This window comes from Camelina sativa, chromosome 2 (genome assembly GCF_030686135.1).
Source record: "Camelina sativa cultivar CO46 ecotype springtype chromosome 2, ASM3068613v1".
Lineage (NCBI taxonomy): Eukaryota > Viridiplantae > Streptophyta > Magnoliopsida > Brassicales > Brassicaceae > Camelina > Camelina sativa.
The window spans coordinates 21,195,469-21,209,552 of NC_141881.1; the positions used below are offsets into that span (position 1 = coordinate 21,195,469).

At 37.5% G+C, this 14,084-nt stretch overlaps 5 protein-coding genes across 8 annotated transcripts; 2 read left to right on the forward strand and 3 right to left on the reverse strand.

The window, feature by feature from the left end:
• Positions 1–1,687: 1,687 nt before the first annotated feature.
• LOC104727215 (protein phosphatase inhibitor 2) lies at positions 1,688–3,843 on the reverse strand. Its single transcript, XM_010446260.2, has 4 exons — positions 3,688–3,843; positions 2,855–2,967; positions 2,253–2,441; positions 1,688–2,153 (listed from the first exon to the last, which is right to left on the reverse strand). The coding sequence occupies exons 1-4, from the start codon at positions 3,702–3,704 to the stop codon at positions 1,903–1,905; spliced, it is 570 nt and encodes a 189-aa protein (XP_010444562.1). The 5' UTR covers positions 3,705–3,843; the 3' UTR covers positions 1,688–1,902.
• On the forward strand, positions 3,816–6,125 carry LOC104727218 (uncharacterized). The gene is made up of 7 exons (XM_010446272.2): positions 3,816–4,052; positions 4,517–4,660; positions 4,747–4,887; positions 5,229–5,337; positions 5,414–5,475; positions 5,565–5,668; positions 5,754–6,125. The coding sequence occupies exons 2-7, from the start codon at positions 4,568–4,570 to the stop codon at positions 5,860–5,862; spliced, it is 618 nt and encodes a 205-aa protein (XP_010444574.1). The 5' UTR covers positions 3,816–4,052; positions 4,517–4,567; the 3' UTR covers positions 5,863–6,125.
• LOC104727228 (uncharacterized) lies at positions 6,093–6,886 on the reverse strand. The gene is made up of 3 exons (XM_010446282.3): positions 6,605–6,886; positions 6,330–6,519; positions 6,093–6,220 (listed from the first exon to the last, which is right to left on the reverse strand). The coding sequence occupies exons 1-3, from the start codon at positions 6,794–6,796 to the stop codon at positions 6,210–6,212; spliced, it is 393 nt and encodes a 130-aa protein (XP_010444584.2). The 5' UTR covers positions 6,797–6,886; the 3' UTR covers positions 6,093–6,209.
• A 50-nt stretch (positions 6,887–6,936) lies between these two features.
• LOC104727237 (methyl-CpG-binding domain-containing protein 13) lies at positions 6,937–11,202 on the reverse strand. Of its 4 annotated transcripts, none has more exons than XM_010446302.3 (6): positions 10,439–11,202; positions 9,572–9,670; positions 9,300–9,446; positions 9,065–9,179; positions 8,766–8,966; positions 6,937–8,664 (listed from the first exon to the last, which is right to left on the reverse strand). In XM_010446302.3, the coding sequence occupies exons 1-6, from the start codon at positions 10,508–10,510 to the stop codon at positions 7,205–7,207; spliced, it is 2,094 nt and encodes a 697-aa protein (XP_010444604.1). In that variant the 5' UTR covers positions 10,511–11,202; the 3' UTR covers positions 6,937–7,204. The 4 variants fall into 4 exon arrangements, with proteins under 4 accessions (XP_010444604.1, XP_010444597.1, XP_087342814.1 ...); XM_010446295.3 differs by having other exon boundaries at positions 9,065–9,191; positions 10,439–11,080; XM_087486688.1 differs by having other exon boundaries at positions 9,572–9,678; positions 10,439–11,023.
• A 259-nt stretch (positions 11,203–11,461) lies between these two features.
• On the forward strand, positions 11,462–13,489 carry LOC104727253 (membrane steroid-binding protein 1). Its single transcript, XM_010446313.3, has 2 exons — positions 11,462–12,090; positions 12,983–13,489. The coding sequence occupies exons 1-2, from the start codon at positions 11,768–11,770 to the stop codon at positions 13,320–13,322; spliced, it is 663 nt and encodes a 220-aa protein (XP_010444615.1). The 5' UTR covers positions 11,462–11,767; the 3' UTR covers positions 13,323–13,489.
• Positions 13,490–14,084: the final 595 nt, after the last annotated feature.

Sequence of the window (14,084 nt, forward strand, 5' to 3'; positions counted from 1 at the left end):
AGTGTATTCATAGTATGAATTTCGATTAAATATAATTTTACATTCAGTTAAAAGATTAAAACAATGGATTCCATCAATATTCTATCATAGGCAATGAACTTTTTAATAGATTGATTGTTGTTTAAATTCATAAACCCCAGAGGTCATATATGCTGCTTTCGTGGAAATGACAAATAACAATCAAAATACTCAGCCAAGAAATAACCATCACACAATGGAGGATAAATTATTTTAGATTATTAAAAATTTAGGTAAAATCAAGATCCTAAACATACAAAACAACACAGCGTGCTAATAAAATTCATACGTCACTCAAGATTAGTGTGACGAGCACGTACCGACTCAGGAGTCTCACCCAAAACATCAACTAACTTGTAAACAACCATCTCAAACAACACAAACAAAGCTCCTTCATATACACTCCCCATCGGCAACAAACGTTTCTCACCTATCTCCCCCGCATCACCACCACCGTTATCACTCGCCATAGTTTGAGCAGGTACGTAACACACATCCGTGGCATGTTTTAGACAAGAACCTGTCTCCGGCTGAGCAGTGAGGAGTAGAACCTTAGCACCGTTCGATTTAGCTACAGAACAAATCGCATCGACGGTTGAGAATCCTCCAGGACCAGCTGAAGCGATGAGGAGATCGGATGATGAGATTGGTGGTGTGGTCATGTCAAAGACTACGTGAGCGGAGAGACCGAGGTGAGAAAGACGCATCGCGAAGGCTTTTAGCATGAGACCTTCTCGTCCTACTCCGTAGAGGAAGACACGAGAGTTGCTGTTGCGGGAGATTGCGGCGAGCTCTGTTACGAGGAGGTCGAGTGGTGGTGGATATGGAGAGGTTGTGGTGGCGAAGACAGAGGAGATTTGATTGCAGATTTGAGAAGCTAGATCCGCCATTTCTTGAGCTTTCTTGCTCGCCATTGATGTGTGTTAATAATAATAATCTTCAATCGTGCAATTTGGACCACATTTACAAATATTTATAGGAAAAATGTTTCGCAGCTACTTGGACTATGCTCCAACACATGCGCACACATACAGACAAAATAAATGTCAGTCTAACTACTTGATTTATGTAATAGTCGTTATTACATAAGGACATGAATAAACTATCACAAGTTATGTGTGGAGCACCATAACCATAGATTCCGATACTGGCCCGGTGTACGGAGCGGAGGAATCCGGTACCGGAGCTTTGGTCCGTTATGACCCAATTACAATTTTTGACCCGATTATTTTTTTAGTAAACCCAGGTCAAAACGTATCCTGGTAGAAAGTTTTTCGGGTGTCAAATGTACAAAGTAATGTGTGTGCTCTGATGATAATCGGGTCATAACGGACCAAAGCTCCGGTACCGGATTCCGCCGCTCCGTACACCGGGCCGGTATCGGAATCTATGGTTATGGTGCTCCACACATAACTTGTGATAATTTATTCATGTCCTTATGTAATAAGGATAGATCAAGTAGTTAAGCTGACATTTATTTTGTCTGTATGGGTGCACATGTGTTAGAGCATAGTCTAAGTAGCTGCGAAACATTTTTCCATATTTATACCGTTCGATTCGGATAATTGATTCCGGTTTGGTTCGGTTTTATGTCAACCAAAGAACACAATACAGAGAGATACAAAGATGATCAAACAAAACACAACGTGAGAACATGGAAGAACAGAAGTGATTGTAATTTGTAAGCAACTGCTTCAAACTGGTATAAAGACAATAACATAATTTCAGAATTTTGATGGTTTTTTTTTCTCTTCTTTCTTTCTTTTATCAGAACTTCAGAAGGATTCAAGTAGATAAAACTCAGATTAGTAGAGATAGAGAGCTCTGTAAAGCCTGAACCAGAGTAATACAAATTTGATTCAACAGAGAGAGGTTTTTATATTATTAACTCGGGGGTGAAGATGACTTCTCTGATACAGTTGTTGTGCCTGCATCTAACTCTTTGTTTCCGCTTTTCGTGTGTCGTGAGGTTGTTGTTACTGCCTCTGATTTATTCCCCTTTGCACCATCATGATCTTCCTCTTCTTCTTCTTCGTAGAAGGACCCTGAGGATCTCAGTTCCTTCACCTTCCGAAACTCGTCGTAGTGTGCTTTGCGGTGTGCGTTGAAACGTGCATTTTTCCCATTTTCCGGACCTGTGAGTTACACACGAAAAAAAAACAGATATATATGGAGATGATCTAACAAAGGAACCTAAAACATGACAGTGTATTTGTTTGGTTTTTGAGGAGGACCTTCTTCATCTTGATCCATTGGATCTGCTTCTTCTTCGTCAGACGAGCTCCAGCCACCACCACCAGAACCCTGGCTAGAGTTTCTACTGGAGGAAGCTGCTGCATCATTCAGACTGTTCCTCAGTTCTTCTGCACGTTGCATATCATCAACGCATTCATCAAATGCTCTTCCTCTAGGAGACAGAGAACCTGGTACAATCAATCAGGCAACACCATTTAGAAAGTGTATATTTGCATTATTTGACACAAATTAGAAGACAAAAAACAGAACTAATTCAAGTTAATCTTACGTCTAGAATGAAAGATTTTCAAATAAACCAACCAATAGCAGGTACAAGGTTTCCCCATATAAGAGTAGTAACTAGCAACTGTTCAACTTCCTAAATTCAGCCAGCTCTAATTCGTTCAGAACTATACAAACCTTGAAAGCAAATCTTTTTCGCTTACACTTTACTTAATGCCTTAGTTACAATTTATCAATATACATATGATGATAAGTATGTATCTGAAAATGGAATAAACATATAAACGTCTGCTCAAATGTGTATCATAAGTTATGTGCATATAGAAACAGAAACCAAATAAAAGAGAAATAGACAAACCATCATCATCAATCATCGGGTGGTAGGGTGTCTTTGGTTCAGTAATCTTCTGCCTAACAGGTTTGTTAGATTCAATTTCCACTATATTAGCTTCATCCCATTGTACACGCCCCCTGCCATAAACAAAAAACATCCTTAATATGGCACAAGAGAGACTAATTCCACAAGAAACTATAATACATTATATACAAAGGTCATCTCTCTTTCCAATATCAAACTAAAGACAATAAAGTTCCATGAACATTAACACAGTAAGACCTCCCTCTTCCATTTCTTTTTTCATAAAAAGACCGCCATAGAAGGCTTAGAACTTAATATTTATGAATGTTTCATCCCTCCACAAAATTAACATAGCGATTGGCTTAGAAATTGATGTTACTATGAACACATGAAAGGTACACTTCTGATGCAGTAAGCTATAGACACAAACGAAAGAAAATTCTGAAATAGAGAAACATACTTAAGGCTAATAATCCAGCTAAATCAATTTAATCTGCTACCTTTTTCAAAGAAATGTACACAATGGTATAAAGTGACCACTCAAAATCACAACAAAACCTTTAAAGACAATGAAGCAGTAGTAATCAGGATCATTGAGCTCAAGCAAACAACTCCTAAACTTATCAAATTAGCTGAGTAATGGTTTCAATAAAAAAAAAAGGGTTCAATTCAAAGAACCAATTGATATCAAAAGCTTATCACTTTCCCAGATTAAGAACATATCCTCAAAGACACTGTGAAGAAACCCTAGCCTACGTTTTGTTCTACAGATACCAAAACTAAAAATCAAAGGTAGATCTCTTGTGACCATCGAAACAAGAAAATTACGTTACCTCTTTGGTTCGGCCATCTTCAGAATCTCCGGCAACTTATTTTTTGCTGTCTCGATCGCAAGTTTTTAAGACCTGCCTTTGTGTTCTTCTTGATTACAAAAGCAACGAAGAGATATAACAGAAGCCGTCCGTTTATTTGACTTTGACTAATGTTTCATCCAGATTTAGCCACATGGGATACTTAAAACCCGTTGGATTTGATCAAGCGCGTGAAGAATGAGGTAAGGGTAATTTTGGAATTTAGCTTTAGAAGTTTCTTTGAAGTGAGGAGGACGATCGAATCGAAGACGGAGGAGGAGGAGTGCGAAAAAAAAAAACTAAGTTTCGATCTTTCGTCAGTTCTTCTCTCGAGATCTTCAGTAACTGTAAGGATTTTTTCGAATCTTCAGTTTCTTGTTTCTCAATCGAAGGTTAAAAAGTATCTTTTTTGATGATTTTATCATACTTAAGGAGCTTATATTGATCTAGCTCTTGATCTTTCTGATGTGCAATGGCGAATGAGGTCTTAGGTCTTAATGATTCACTGGTTTTTCTTATTTGATCCATTACCTATTCCAAGATCTACCCTTTTAGTTGCTACGGTGTTGGAAATTGAAACCTTTTGTGATTCAAAGTGGTTTTGATAGTTTGATGTCTCTTAGGTAGATTTGATTATTGCATTGTGGGGTTCTTTTTTTTGTTATTGTGAGTGAATGTGTGTCAGATCATGGATTCTTGTGATATCTAATTTACTTCTTGATGATTCTTCTGTTATGCTTTAGTTAAATTATGATAAGGAAGCAAAGTTATCTTGATACTGATGATAAGCTTCACTCTTGTTTTGGTTCAGCCAAAGGAAGATCAAAGTAATTAAAGAAGTTTGAAGTAGGAGGAGGAAGTCATGTTTTCTCTTATGGCTGGGCTATGGAGTTACATGTTCAGCAAGACTGAGTTCCATGTGCTCATTCTTGGTATCGACAAAGCTGGGAAGACGGTAATTTTTTTTTCCTCTTTTTATCTTATTTCCATGTGTTAGTACTGCCTGAATTCACCTCTGATGTACTTGCTTATACCTCTTAGACGTTTTTGGAGAAATTGAAGACAATATACTCAATCTCAGAAGGTCTTCCTCATGATCGAATTGTTCCTACTGTTGGGCTTAATATTGGTCGTATTGAAGTCTCCAATGCTAAAATTGTGTTTTGGGACCTGGGAGGTCAGGTGAGTTGGAAATGCCTTACATCATGTAATTGATCATTCGTCTTTGTGCCTATTTATGTGTTCCTAGTTAATCATGTTCTGTTGTGCTCTACTATTTAATAGTCACATATACCACTCTAGAGCATTTGCATTGAGATGATATGAGAGATAGATGTTACATGAGCGATTCTTTTGAACTCTTCCCCTCTCTAAGTTAGCATTCTTCTTTTTGGGAATATATGATAGAGCCTTGTTTGCAATATAGTTTCTTTCCGATCGTTTGTTTTGATTTACAAATCCTGATTGTGTAAAAGGATCAGTCTTTCTAACCAAATATCTGAGCCTTTTCCTCATTATGGCAGCCTGGTTTACGGTCGATTTGGGAGAAGTATTATGAAGAAGCACATGCATTGATATATTTGATCGATGCCGCTTGTCCACAACGCTTTGAAGATTCAAAATCTGCTCTAGGTAAGTATGTGCACACAAGTTGACATCAAACACAGCATTATGAAGCCAAAACTAAAATATAAATTGCCTTCACCAGAAAAAGCCCTGCGGCATGAGGATTTGCAAGGAGCCCCTCTTTTGATATTGGCAAACAAGCAAGTAAGGAAGTTGCATTGCTTCATTTATTGGCTTAACTTCTCCTTTGATATGTTGTTGCTGATAGTATTGAATCTGTAATTGATGAGCAGGATCTTCCAAGTGCTGTGTCAGCTGAGGAACTGGACCGGTATCTGGATCTAAAGAAATTGGACGAAAGGGTTTACATGTTTGAAGCAGTTTCTGGATATGATGGGTAAGTAAAATCTAACTTTAGCTACATACCGGAATCTAACTTTAGCCACACACCAGAATTTTAAAACGTATGTTTTGGTGAACAGGCGAGGAATTAAAGAAAGTATAGAATGGCTGGTTGGAGTGATGGAGAGAAGCAAAAGAACCGAAACATTAAGAGCCCGTGCAGGGTACGCTCCCGTGCCAAATGCATAGACACACGAAAAAGGACTCGCAAACTCAACTCTCCAACCAACTGGTTTCCTTTGATTATATATGTAGATAAAAAAAGAATCTTTGCATTGTTTTTGGTTAGCATCAAAATTCACATGATGAGTAGGACTAGTAATCTCTTTATCTACGGCCTTTTACTAATGTTATGAATTCAATTGAGATTTTGAGATCATGAGCATTTTAGTTACTCCCTCTTTGTACTACAAACCAAATAATGTAATCAAGTTTCTTGATTTGCAAACTCATTGAAAAGAACGAACAGAGAGACTACATAGTTTATCACTTTTAAGACAGGAAACAAGCAGAGACAATGAAGCAACAGAGAGGTTTCAGTTTGTTCCTGAAACAAAGAAGAAGAAGTGACTTAGAAAACTCAGAACTATCAGACCAAATCTAAGGCTTAAAGTTCATAAAGCAATCAAGAACAGAAGAGAGGGAGAGGTTGTTACCAGAAATGAGAGGCTTAGGTCTGGTCTTAAACAAGATCTTAGTTCGTATAATCCCAACAACTTCAAGTTCCGTTGTTTTCCCTGAAACTTCATCATCCAACTGAAGCTTCTTCAAAACCAGTAATGGCTTCTTTAGAATCACTTTAGAGCCTATGAGTTCATGGTAACCCACCGTGAACGTGTACGTTTCCTGAACCGATTGAGCAACATCATCAATCTCTGGTGGTTACAAATTCCGATTAGAGAATTGAAATAGGAAAAAAAAAAACCGAAACCTGCGACGATTCGGTATGACAGAGACGACCGATCTCGAGATTCTGAATAGAACCTTCGAACGAAGCTTGAGTCTCGACAACTCCTTGGAGTTCTACGATTGCCCACTCGCTACACTCATCTTCTCCACATCTACACTTCACTCGAATCTCCATCTTCTTCTTCTTCTTCTTCCTCTTTCGTCTCCGATACATTTGCTTTATATGTGTATATATGTATGTATAGGTTTTTTTGGCGGAAAGCTAGATTTTTTCGCGGGCTTTTTTCGTTTGAGATGACGTCAACATTATCTTCTCAGTTCCGATCAGAGTAGTGTGAACTGAAAGCTCCAAAATTGAGTTTAAAAAGGCTAACTTTTAAGAAGAAACGATCAAACAACCAATGTTACAGACGAGAAACAAGATCATTGAGGTGGTTAAGAGTTTTCTCCAGGTTCTGTCGATACACAAAACTAATACATTATGTATTTTACAGAACATGGCTACCTAAGTACAAGACTAAGGCATTGCACATGGATCTTATACTATCTATCACCCATGGCGTTATCAAAAGGCCCCCTAACATACGGAACTAAAACACTAAGCTTTTATTTCTTCTTGCTGTTAGTCCTTAGATAAAGATTGTGCACACAAGTCTCCTTTAGCCACAGACTTGTTCTTCATGTTACATTGTTGAACCAAATGATCACAGTTGCTTGACCTACCTTCCTGTTCTTGCACTGCTGCTGTGGTTATCGTCATTCCGTCGGACTTGGATTTCACTTGTGGTTCATCTAACCCTATTGGGATGGCGCCTGTCAGAGTTTTTATAGCAAAGTCGATACACGGGTCTTTCCAGATATCCGGAACTGGGGGTTCACTTGGTTTTTCAGAGCATGTGTTAACATTACCAGGAGTCTCTGGGATAAAGGAGACTCCTTTCTGCTTGGTATGATTGTTAATGGGATCAGAAGAGATTGCTGTGGTGTTGGGAAGATGCAGCGACTCTCCTCCGGTCAGAGTTTTGATAGCAAAGGCAATGCAAGGATCTTTCCAAAGATCTGCAAGAGTCGAGTTATATGCTGAAGAGAAGCTGTTGGTATTCTTCTCCATCACTTCTGAGCAAGCGCCTCTTACGACAGATGCGTTAGATAACTCGTTGCCTAATTTATTTCTCCTTTGAATGGTATTACTACTATCACAAGGATATGGATGCTTTCCTTTATTTGGTGATCTCGAAGCCGATGTCTCCGTTGCTTTCACACTGGTAGTAAGTTTAGCCTTTGGACTAGACCGTCCCAGTCTTTTGCCTGCTGCTGTCTTCTCCCACTTTGATGCAGAAGTTTCGCAAGACAATGGTGAGACAGGCGACATTTCTTCCTTCTGCATGTAACCGTCAAGATGAAAAACTGGATTCAGTTCATATATAATCGGTGGTGTTTTTACTGTCTTCTTGTCTACAGAAGGCTTTCTGCCTACTGATTTACGGATCTTTTTAACTCCCACTGCCATTTCTGCACTCACACGATTATTGCTTGTAGCAGCAGCAGCAGCATATGGTTTCTGAGAACGATTTTCAATATAGCTTTTAGCTGCTTCCTTGTTGAGGGGTATCTCCGTCTCGTTCAATCCGCTGGTAGCAACAGGATTCACAGGTTGCTTGCACTTTCCGGCTGTGCCATCATCAGGAGCTGTTATTCGTTGAGCTTTGGTTCCTATCTTATTACATTCAGGCGTCTGTTCATCATCAGTGCACTTTCCGGCTGTGCCATCATCAGGAGGTATTATTCGTTGAGCTTTGGTTCCTGTCTTATTACATTCAGGCGTCTGTTGTTCATCAGGAGGTACTATTCGTTGAACTTTGGTTCTTGTCTTCAGTTCAGGCGTTGGTTCAAGCTCAATACCAGCTAATCGTTTTGATGTTCGCCGGGCTACACTATTACTTAGCTCCTTCGTCTTCACTTTAGCTTTACTCCTTGTAATCCGTTTTTCAGTAGAACCTTTTTCCTCTTCTTCCTTCATAACAGATTCCTTCTTTGGTTCTTGTGACCTTGCATTGCTCCTCAATCTGGATTTTACAGACTCTACAAATACAGACACCATAGATAACATTGGCGTAGTCAGACTTTTTGTTATCTCAGCCACTACTACTCGGGTGGAAATTTTAAGTCAGGAATCTACGTACCTTTTGCTGATTTTGCATTTGATGAAGACGGGTTCTTTCTTTTTAAATCTACGACTTCCTCATTCTTACTGGCTTTAGCTTGGCTCCTAGTAACCCGTTTCACTATAGGCTGCTTTTCGATAGGATCTTTCGCCACTTCCTTCTCCCCCAAATCCTCAAGAACATGTGAGGCTACGATGCTCAAGTCAGAATTCATATTACCTGAAATTATAATCGAAATATTGACATTTTAAGTTACTCTCGGCAATAGTATGATGATTATACGTACCCTAGCAAGTGACAAAAGAATTTGTACTTACACTTCTTGGAATGTTCATCAGAAGTAGATAAGTTTCTCCGTTTACTTTCTCTGACATGAGTATCTATCTTTTTCTCCTTTTCCAATAAATCATCAGCAGATCTCTTTTCCACAGACTGCAGACAAAGCTAATATCAGACAGTAAAAAGTCAAGAGTTAAATAATCAGAAGACCAACTACTCAGCTATAGAGCTTTCCATTTAACTAACAATCACGAAAAGGTAAAAGGAACTCACGACGGTCTTTCCATTTCCGGAATCATCATCTTCGGTATAGCTTTCCTTCACCTTACGTGCATAATGTCCAATATCGCCAGTCTTAACATACCGTGATGCATCTTTGAAGGATTGAAAGATATACCCACTTTTAGGGTCAATAAAGAACTGCAACAATAAAATCACATACGAGAATTGAGCAGGTACAATGTAGATAAAATTTGTCAAAAGACACAAAATGTTCTTTAGAGATCAAAGATGAGGAAAGCTGAACAATAGTAGAAGGTACAAACCGGATCTCTTCTGATTTTACGGCCTGATCTGTTTGTTATTTCAAGCTTCTTGATCCATCCTTCAGGTAAACCTTTAGCTGCAGATTTCTCAACTATAACCTGTATCACTTGAACATAAAAGAGTTTTTCTTTTTTAAGAGATGTTTAAGTGTCAAATCTGAGAAATCACAAGTAACAAAATAACATTCTTTCCAAACATACAGACAACACAAAACTCTCTATTTACTTATGAATATTCTTAAACAATCTGATACATGACCTCTCTCAATATGAATGTTAATCTTCTTAATCTTCCCATTGCATATAAGCGGAGTGGTAAAAAAGGTTTTACGGTATATAGTCTTCCCACGAAGGTGGTGTGCTAATAGTCATTTCCAGCCAATAACCAAAGAACAGGACAGATCAACAATCAAACAGGTTATTTTACAAAAAGAAACTCATTTTCACGAAATCAATTACTCTTAACTATCTCAGCAGAGTAAGCAGATACGTCTTTTTCACAAGAGGCCAACTACAAATTAACATCTCCAATTAATTCAAAAAGAAAAAATGTAGCTTTCATAACAAAGCTTTGATCAAACCACATCACAAGACTATGAAGTTTATCCATTTTCAGACACTAAAAACAAAAAAAACTAGTTCATCAAACATCTTCTCTGTTGATCTAGTCCCTATCTATTTTCCTAAAAGCTATGCATTGCATGCAAGACAAAATCAATTAAACGGGCACAAAAGATTTCACCTTTTGTCCATTAATTATTACGGAATCATACAATCATTCAGTAACAAGAACCAAACATGCATAAGACAAACAATGACACACAAGAAAGTCAAATTAAGAATTGGGTTCAAAAACTCAATAATCACCTTATCCTTTCTCCCATTCTTCCTTACTCTGATCTCCACTCTCCGCTCAGCTGAGATCCCTTCACCCTCCATTACTCCTCACCTGAAACCACACTTTCCTCTCACACTAGAACCCCTGATTCGTAACCCAGAATGGTTTCTCAACTGAAAACGCCAAAACCCATCAAAGGATTCACCAGAAAGCAAACACCAAAGAGTCCTCGGAGTTATAAAGAAGGAACCTTTCTGATTTGGGTATCTCTCCACTAAGGTAATAAGAAAAAGATAGGTTTTTTTTTTAATTGGGAAGAAGAAGAAGGAGAAAAGGTGTAGTAGTGAAAGGAGGTTTTCAATTTCAATGGTGATTTCCCGATTTGAGAGGCTAACGAGAAAACTCAGTCCAACACAACACACCACAACAACTCAGCACGCGAGTCTTCTGCCCCAACGCCTCTCTTCTCTATTCTCTATCTATTTCCTCATTTGCTCCCATTTTATTATTCTCATGTAACTCTTTTCTTTTTCTTTTTTTTCTCTCTCAGAATCTTATTATCTAAAACTTTACACTGTAGATCAAAACTTTGCTTGGTTTGGTAAATGAAATCTAAATATGGTGATGTTTTTTTTTCTGAAAATAAATTAAGAATACACACATGTTGTGTCAATGTGTCATTAGAAAATAAATAATTATAAATGTTAGGATTGGAACTAGATTTGGCTCTCCTGAGCTTATCAATTTATTTTGTTGACAAAAAGAAAAAAAGATGGGAAGTAGATTTGTCATTAGAAAAAAAAATGGAAATGTAGTCTTTTTTTATATATAACAATTTGCTGGTATAATTTATTTCTTATTTATTATTTCATTTTTAACATCTGTTGGTAGAAGTCATGTTATTAAATTTTATATTTTTATATTATGTTTAGTAGATTTTAAAAGTATGATTTTTTTTATTCCATTTTTAGATTTAAAGTATTCTATTGAAATTTGGATTTTTTTTTAAAAGTAGGTTTTTATTGTACAGCTACAACAAATCCAACTATTGCTCCATGTATTATAAGTTTTAACTTAAAATAAAGCATTATTCTTGTAATTAATATGGTAAAAATAAAGATTATTCCCTCAGTATAGAAACATACAGTATATTTTTTTTGGTGGTTTTAAGTTTTAACGAAGTCTTACCTGTATTTGATTATAAACCCAAGGAAGTAAATTAAAAAATCAATCAAGGTTAGGACTTAGGAGGAAGTAACAAAAGAGTGAAAGACTCCAACCACTCTTCTATTTAGCACAAAAAAAAATCTAAACTTTTTAACAATCAACACAGTGACTGATCTCTTCTTCTCTCATCAATGGCACTACACCTATGGCAAACTCTCAAAGAAGCAATCCATGCTTACACAGGTCTCTCTCCTGTAGTCTTCTTCACCGCTCTCGCTCTCGCCTTCGCCATTTACCAAGTTGTCTCAGGCTGGTTCGCCTCACCGTTCGATGATGTTCGCCGACATCAGAGAGCTAGATCGTTGGCTCAAGAGGAGGAGGAGCCACCGATTCCTCCGCCTGTTCAAGTCGGTGAGATCACAGAGGATGAGCTTAAACAGTACGATGGCTCTGATCCTCAAAAGCCCCTTCTTATGGCTATCAAACATCAGATCTATGATGTGACACAAAGCAGGTGAGATATTTTTTTTTAATCTGAGTTGGGTTTGGTTTATGGTTTCGTCTAATCTTGTTTAAGTATATAACAACTTAGACTTTGCATGCTTTTTTGTTATCTATGAGACTATGACTATGAAGTTGTGAGAGATCATAAAGTTGTTCACTTTGAGAATCTGTTTTAGGGTGATTGATGTTTTCTTTATGTGTGGCATATTGTAAAGATCCAACCTTTTGCAGAGTTCTTTTTCTCTATGAAGCTGTGATATTGTAAAGTTGTTCACTTTGAGAATCAATTTCACAAAAGTAGTCTAATTTGAGAATCAATCTAGTCGAGCTTTTGGGTTGGCATATTTAAAGAATGTATTATGTTGCTACTTCATACAAGAGAATGATTCAGCGGAAGCTGTTAGTATGTTCTTGTTGTTGATGTCTGCTAATTGTGTGACAACTCTCTTAGCTCATCTTTGAGTATATTCAATTTGATCATCTTCTTATGATCACGTTAGACTGGTTATAGTATACAAAGTTTTGTGTTTTCTAGCTTTCCCTGCCTCGTTTGAGCCTATAACAAGTTGGACATTTGTTCACTTTAAGGATAAATTTCGCAAAATTAGTCTAATTTGTATTAATTGATTCTTCCTAAGCTGGTATAGTCGAGCTTTTTGGCTTGCATAGCATAGAAATTATCCTTTTGCTACTTCCATACAAGAGAAATATTCAGATGAAGTTGTAATATGTTCTTGGTATTAATCTCTGCTAGCTGTTAAAATCTTTTGTGAAGGCTCTTAGATCATATTTTAGATCATCTTCTTATGATTACTCGAGACTGGGTTTTATCACTTTTGTGTGTATGAGTTTTGTGTTTGTAGTGAAAGGTTTGATATTTATTGGCTTATTTGGTTTTGTAGGATGTTCTATGGACCAGGAGGACCATATGCTTTGTTTGCAGGGAGAGATGCTAGCCGAGCCCTTGCAAAGATGTCGTTTGAGGAGAAAGACTTGACTTGGGATATCTCTGGTCTTGGTCCTTTTGAGCTAGAAGCTCTTCAAGATTGGGAGTACAAGTTCATGAGCAAGTATGCCAAGGTTGGTACTGTGAAAGTGACCGGTTCAGAACCTGAAACCGCCTCTGTGTCTGAACCCGTAGAAACCGGTGATCGTGATGCTCATAAGACCACAACGCCTGAGAAGACTGTTGTGGAGAAGAGTGACGAGGCTCCTGCTGAGAGTGATTTGAAGAAAGAATAGAGTCCATTTCGGATGTATGCTCTCCTTTGTCATAGAGACCAGTTTTATTAAAAGGATTGTAGAATCTCTAATGTTAATGTGTCAATGTAATCTTTGATGATTAATGATTAGACAAAAAGCACTATAAAGTGTAGACTTTTTCAAATAGATTACTGAGTGGTTGAGTTTATGCTTGTTTTATGACTCTGCTTCATGTATCTGAAAAACAAAAACCATCAAGCCTGAACCTGATCTTCCCCGTTTTTTTTTTTTTTTCTGTAATTTCTCTTCTATTTTGGTTTAGTTTACATCTTTTTCAGAACTTTTGGATACGAAACAAATTATAACAAAATATTCATACACAATTATGCTCTTCTTTACCTAGGCATTTCTGGTTAGATAGTGATCGCTTGTAGTTTTGATTAGGATCGAGTTAGTCCTCTGGTAGCATAGCAATTATGCTTTGATCGGCACCATTCTTTGGTTCTAATCCGCAAGAACATTATCTCTTATGATTGCCTTGCAGGTTCTAATCTTTCTTTCGAAGTTTCAACTTTTTGACTCCATAAATCTCATGGCTGATCCTAGATATGGGAAGCTATATATGCCAAACAAACAAAAAAACACTTGCTGGTTCAGGAAAAAAAACAAGATGCACTTTTAAGTTTGAAGATTAGAGCGCTTCTCAGCGATTCATATGGGTTAAGACCTACTTGATGTGGGCTCAAAGAGACCTTTTTTCCAAGCTGTCAAGATAATTGATGAATCCTACTATATTAATTG

Excerpts from the sequence above, each read along its gene's own strand:
- LOC104727215 (XM_010446260.2), bottom strand. Across the intron at positions 2,442-2,854 it reads CCCGATGATTGATGATGATG|GTTCTCTGTCTCCTAGAGGA; the intron begins GTTTGTCTATTT and ends TGATTGTACCAG. Across the intron at positions 2,154-2,252 it reads AATGGATCAAGATGAAGAAG|GTCCGGAAAATGGGAAAAAT; the intron begins GTCCTCCTCAAA and ends TGTAACTCACAG.
- LOC104727218 (XM_010446272.2), top strand. The coding sequence starts at position 4,568 with ATGTTTTCTCTTATGGCTGGGCTATGGAGTTACATGTTCAGCAAGACT. Across the intron at positions 4,661-4,746 it reads TCGACAAAGCTGGGAAGACG|ACGTTTTTGGAGAAATTGAA; the intron begins GTAATTTTTTTT and ends TATACCTCTTAG. Across the intron at positions 4,888-5,228 it reads TTTGGGACCTGGGAGGTCAG|CCTGGTTTACGGTCGATTTG; the intron begins GTGAGTTGGAAA and ends TCATTATGGCAG.
- LOC104727228 (XM_010446282.3), bottom strand. The coding sequence starts at position 6,796 with ATGTATCGGAGACGAAAGAGGAAGAAGAAGAAGAAGAAGATGGAGATT. Across the intron at positions 6,520-6,604 it reads GTCATACCGAATCGTCGCAG|GAAACGTACACGTTCACGGT; the intron begins GTTTCGGTTTTT and ends CAATCGGTTCAG.
- LOC104727237 (XM_010446295.3), bottom strand. The coding sequence starts at position 10,510 with ATGGAGGGTGAAGGGATCTCAGCTGAGCGGAGAGTGGAGATCAGAGTA. Across the intron at positions 9,192-9,299 it reads CCGGAAATGGAAAGACCGTC|CTTTGTCTGCAGTCTGTGGA; the intron begins GTGAGTTCCTTT and ends GTCTGATATTAG. Across the intron at positions 8,665-8,765 it reads AAATGCAAAATCAGCAAAAG|AGTCTGTAAAATCCAGATTG; the intron begins GTACGTAGATTC and ends CTGTATTTGTAG.
- LOC104727253 (XM_010446313.3), top strand. The coding sequence starts at position 11,768 with ATGGCACTACACCTATGGCAAACTCTCAAAGAAGCAATCCATGCTTAC. Across the intron at positions 12,091-12,982 it reads TATGATGTGACACAAAGCAG|GATGTTCTATGGACCAGGAG; the intron begins GTGAGATATTTT and ends TTGGTTTTGTAG.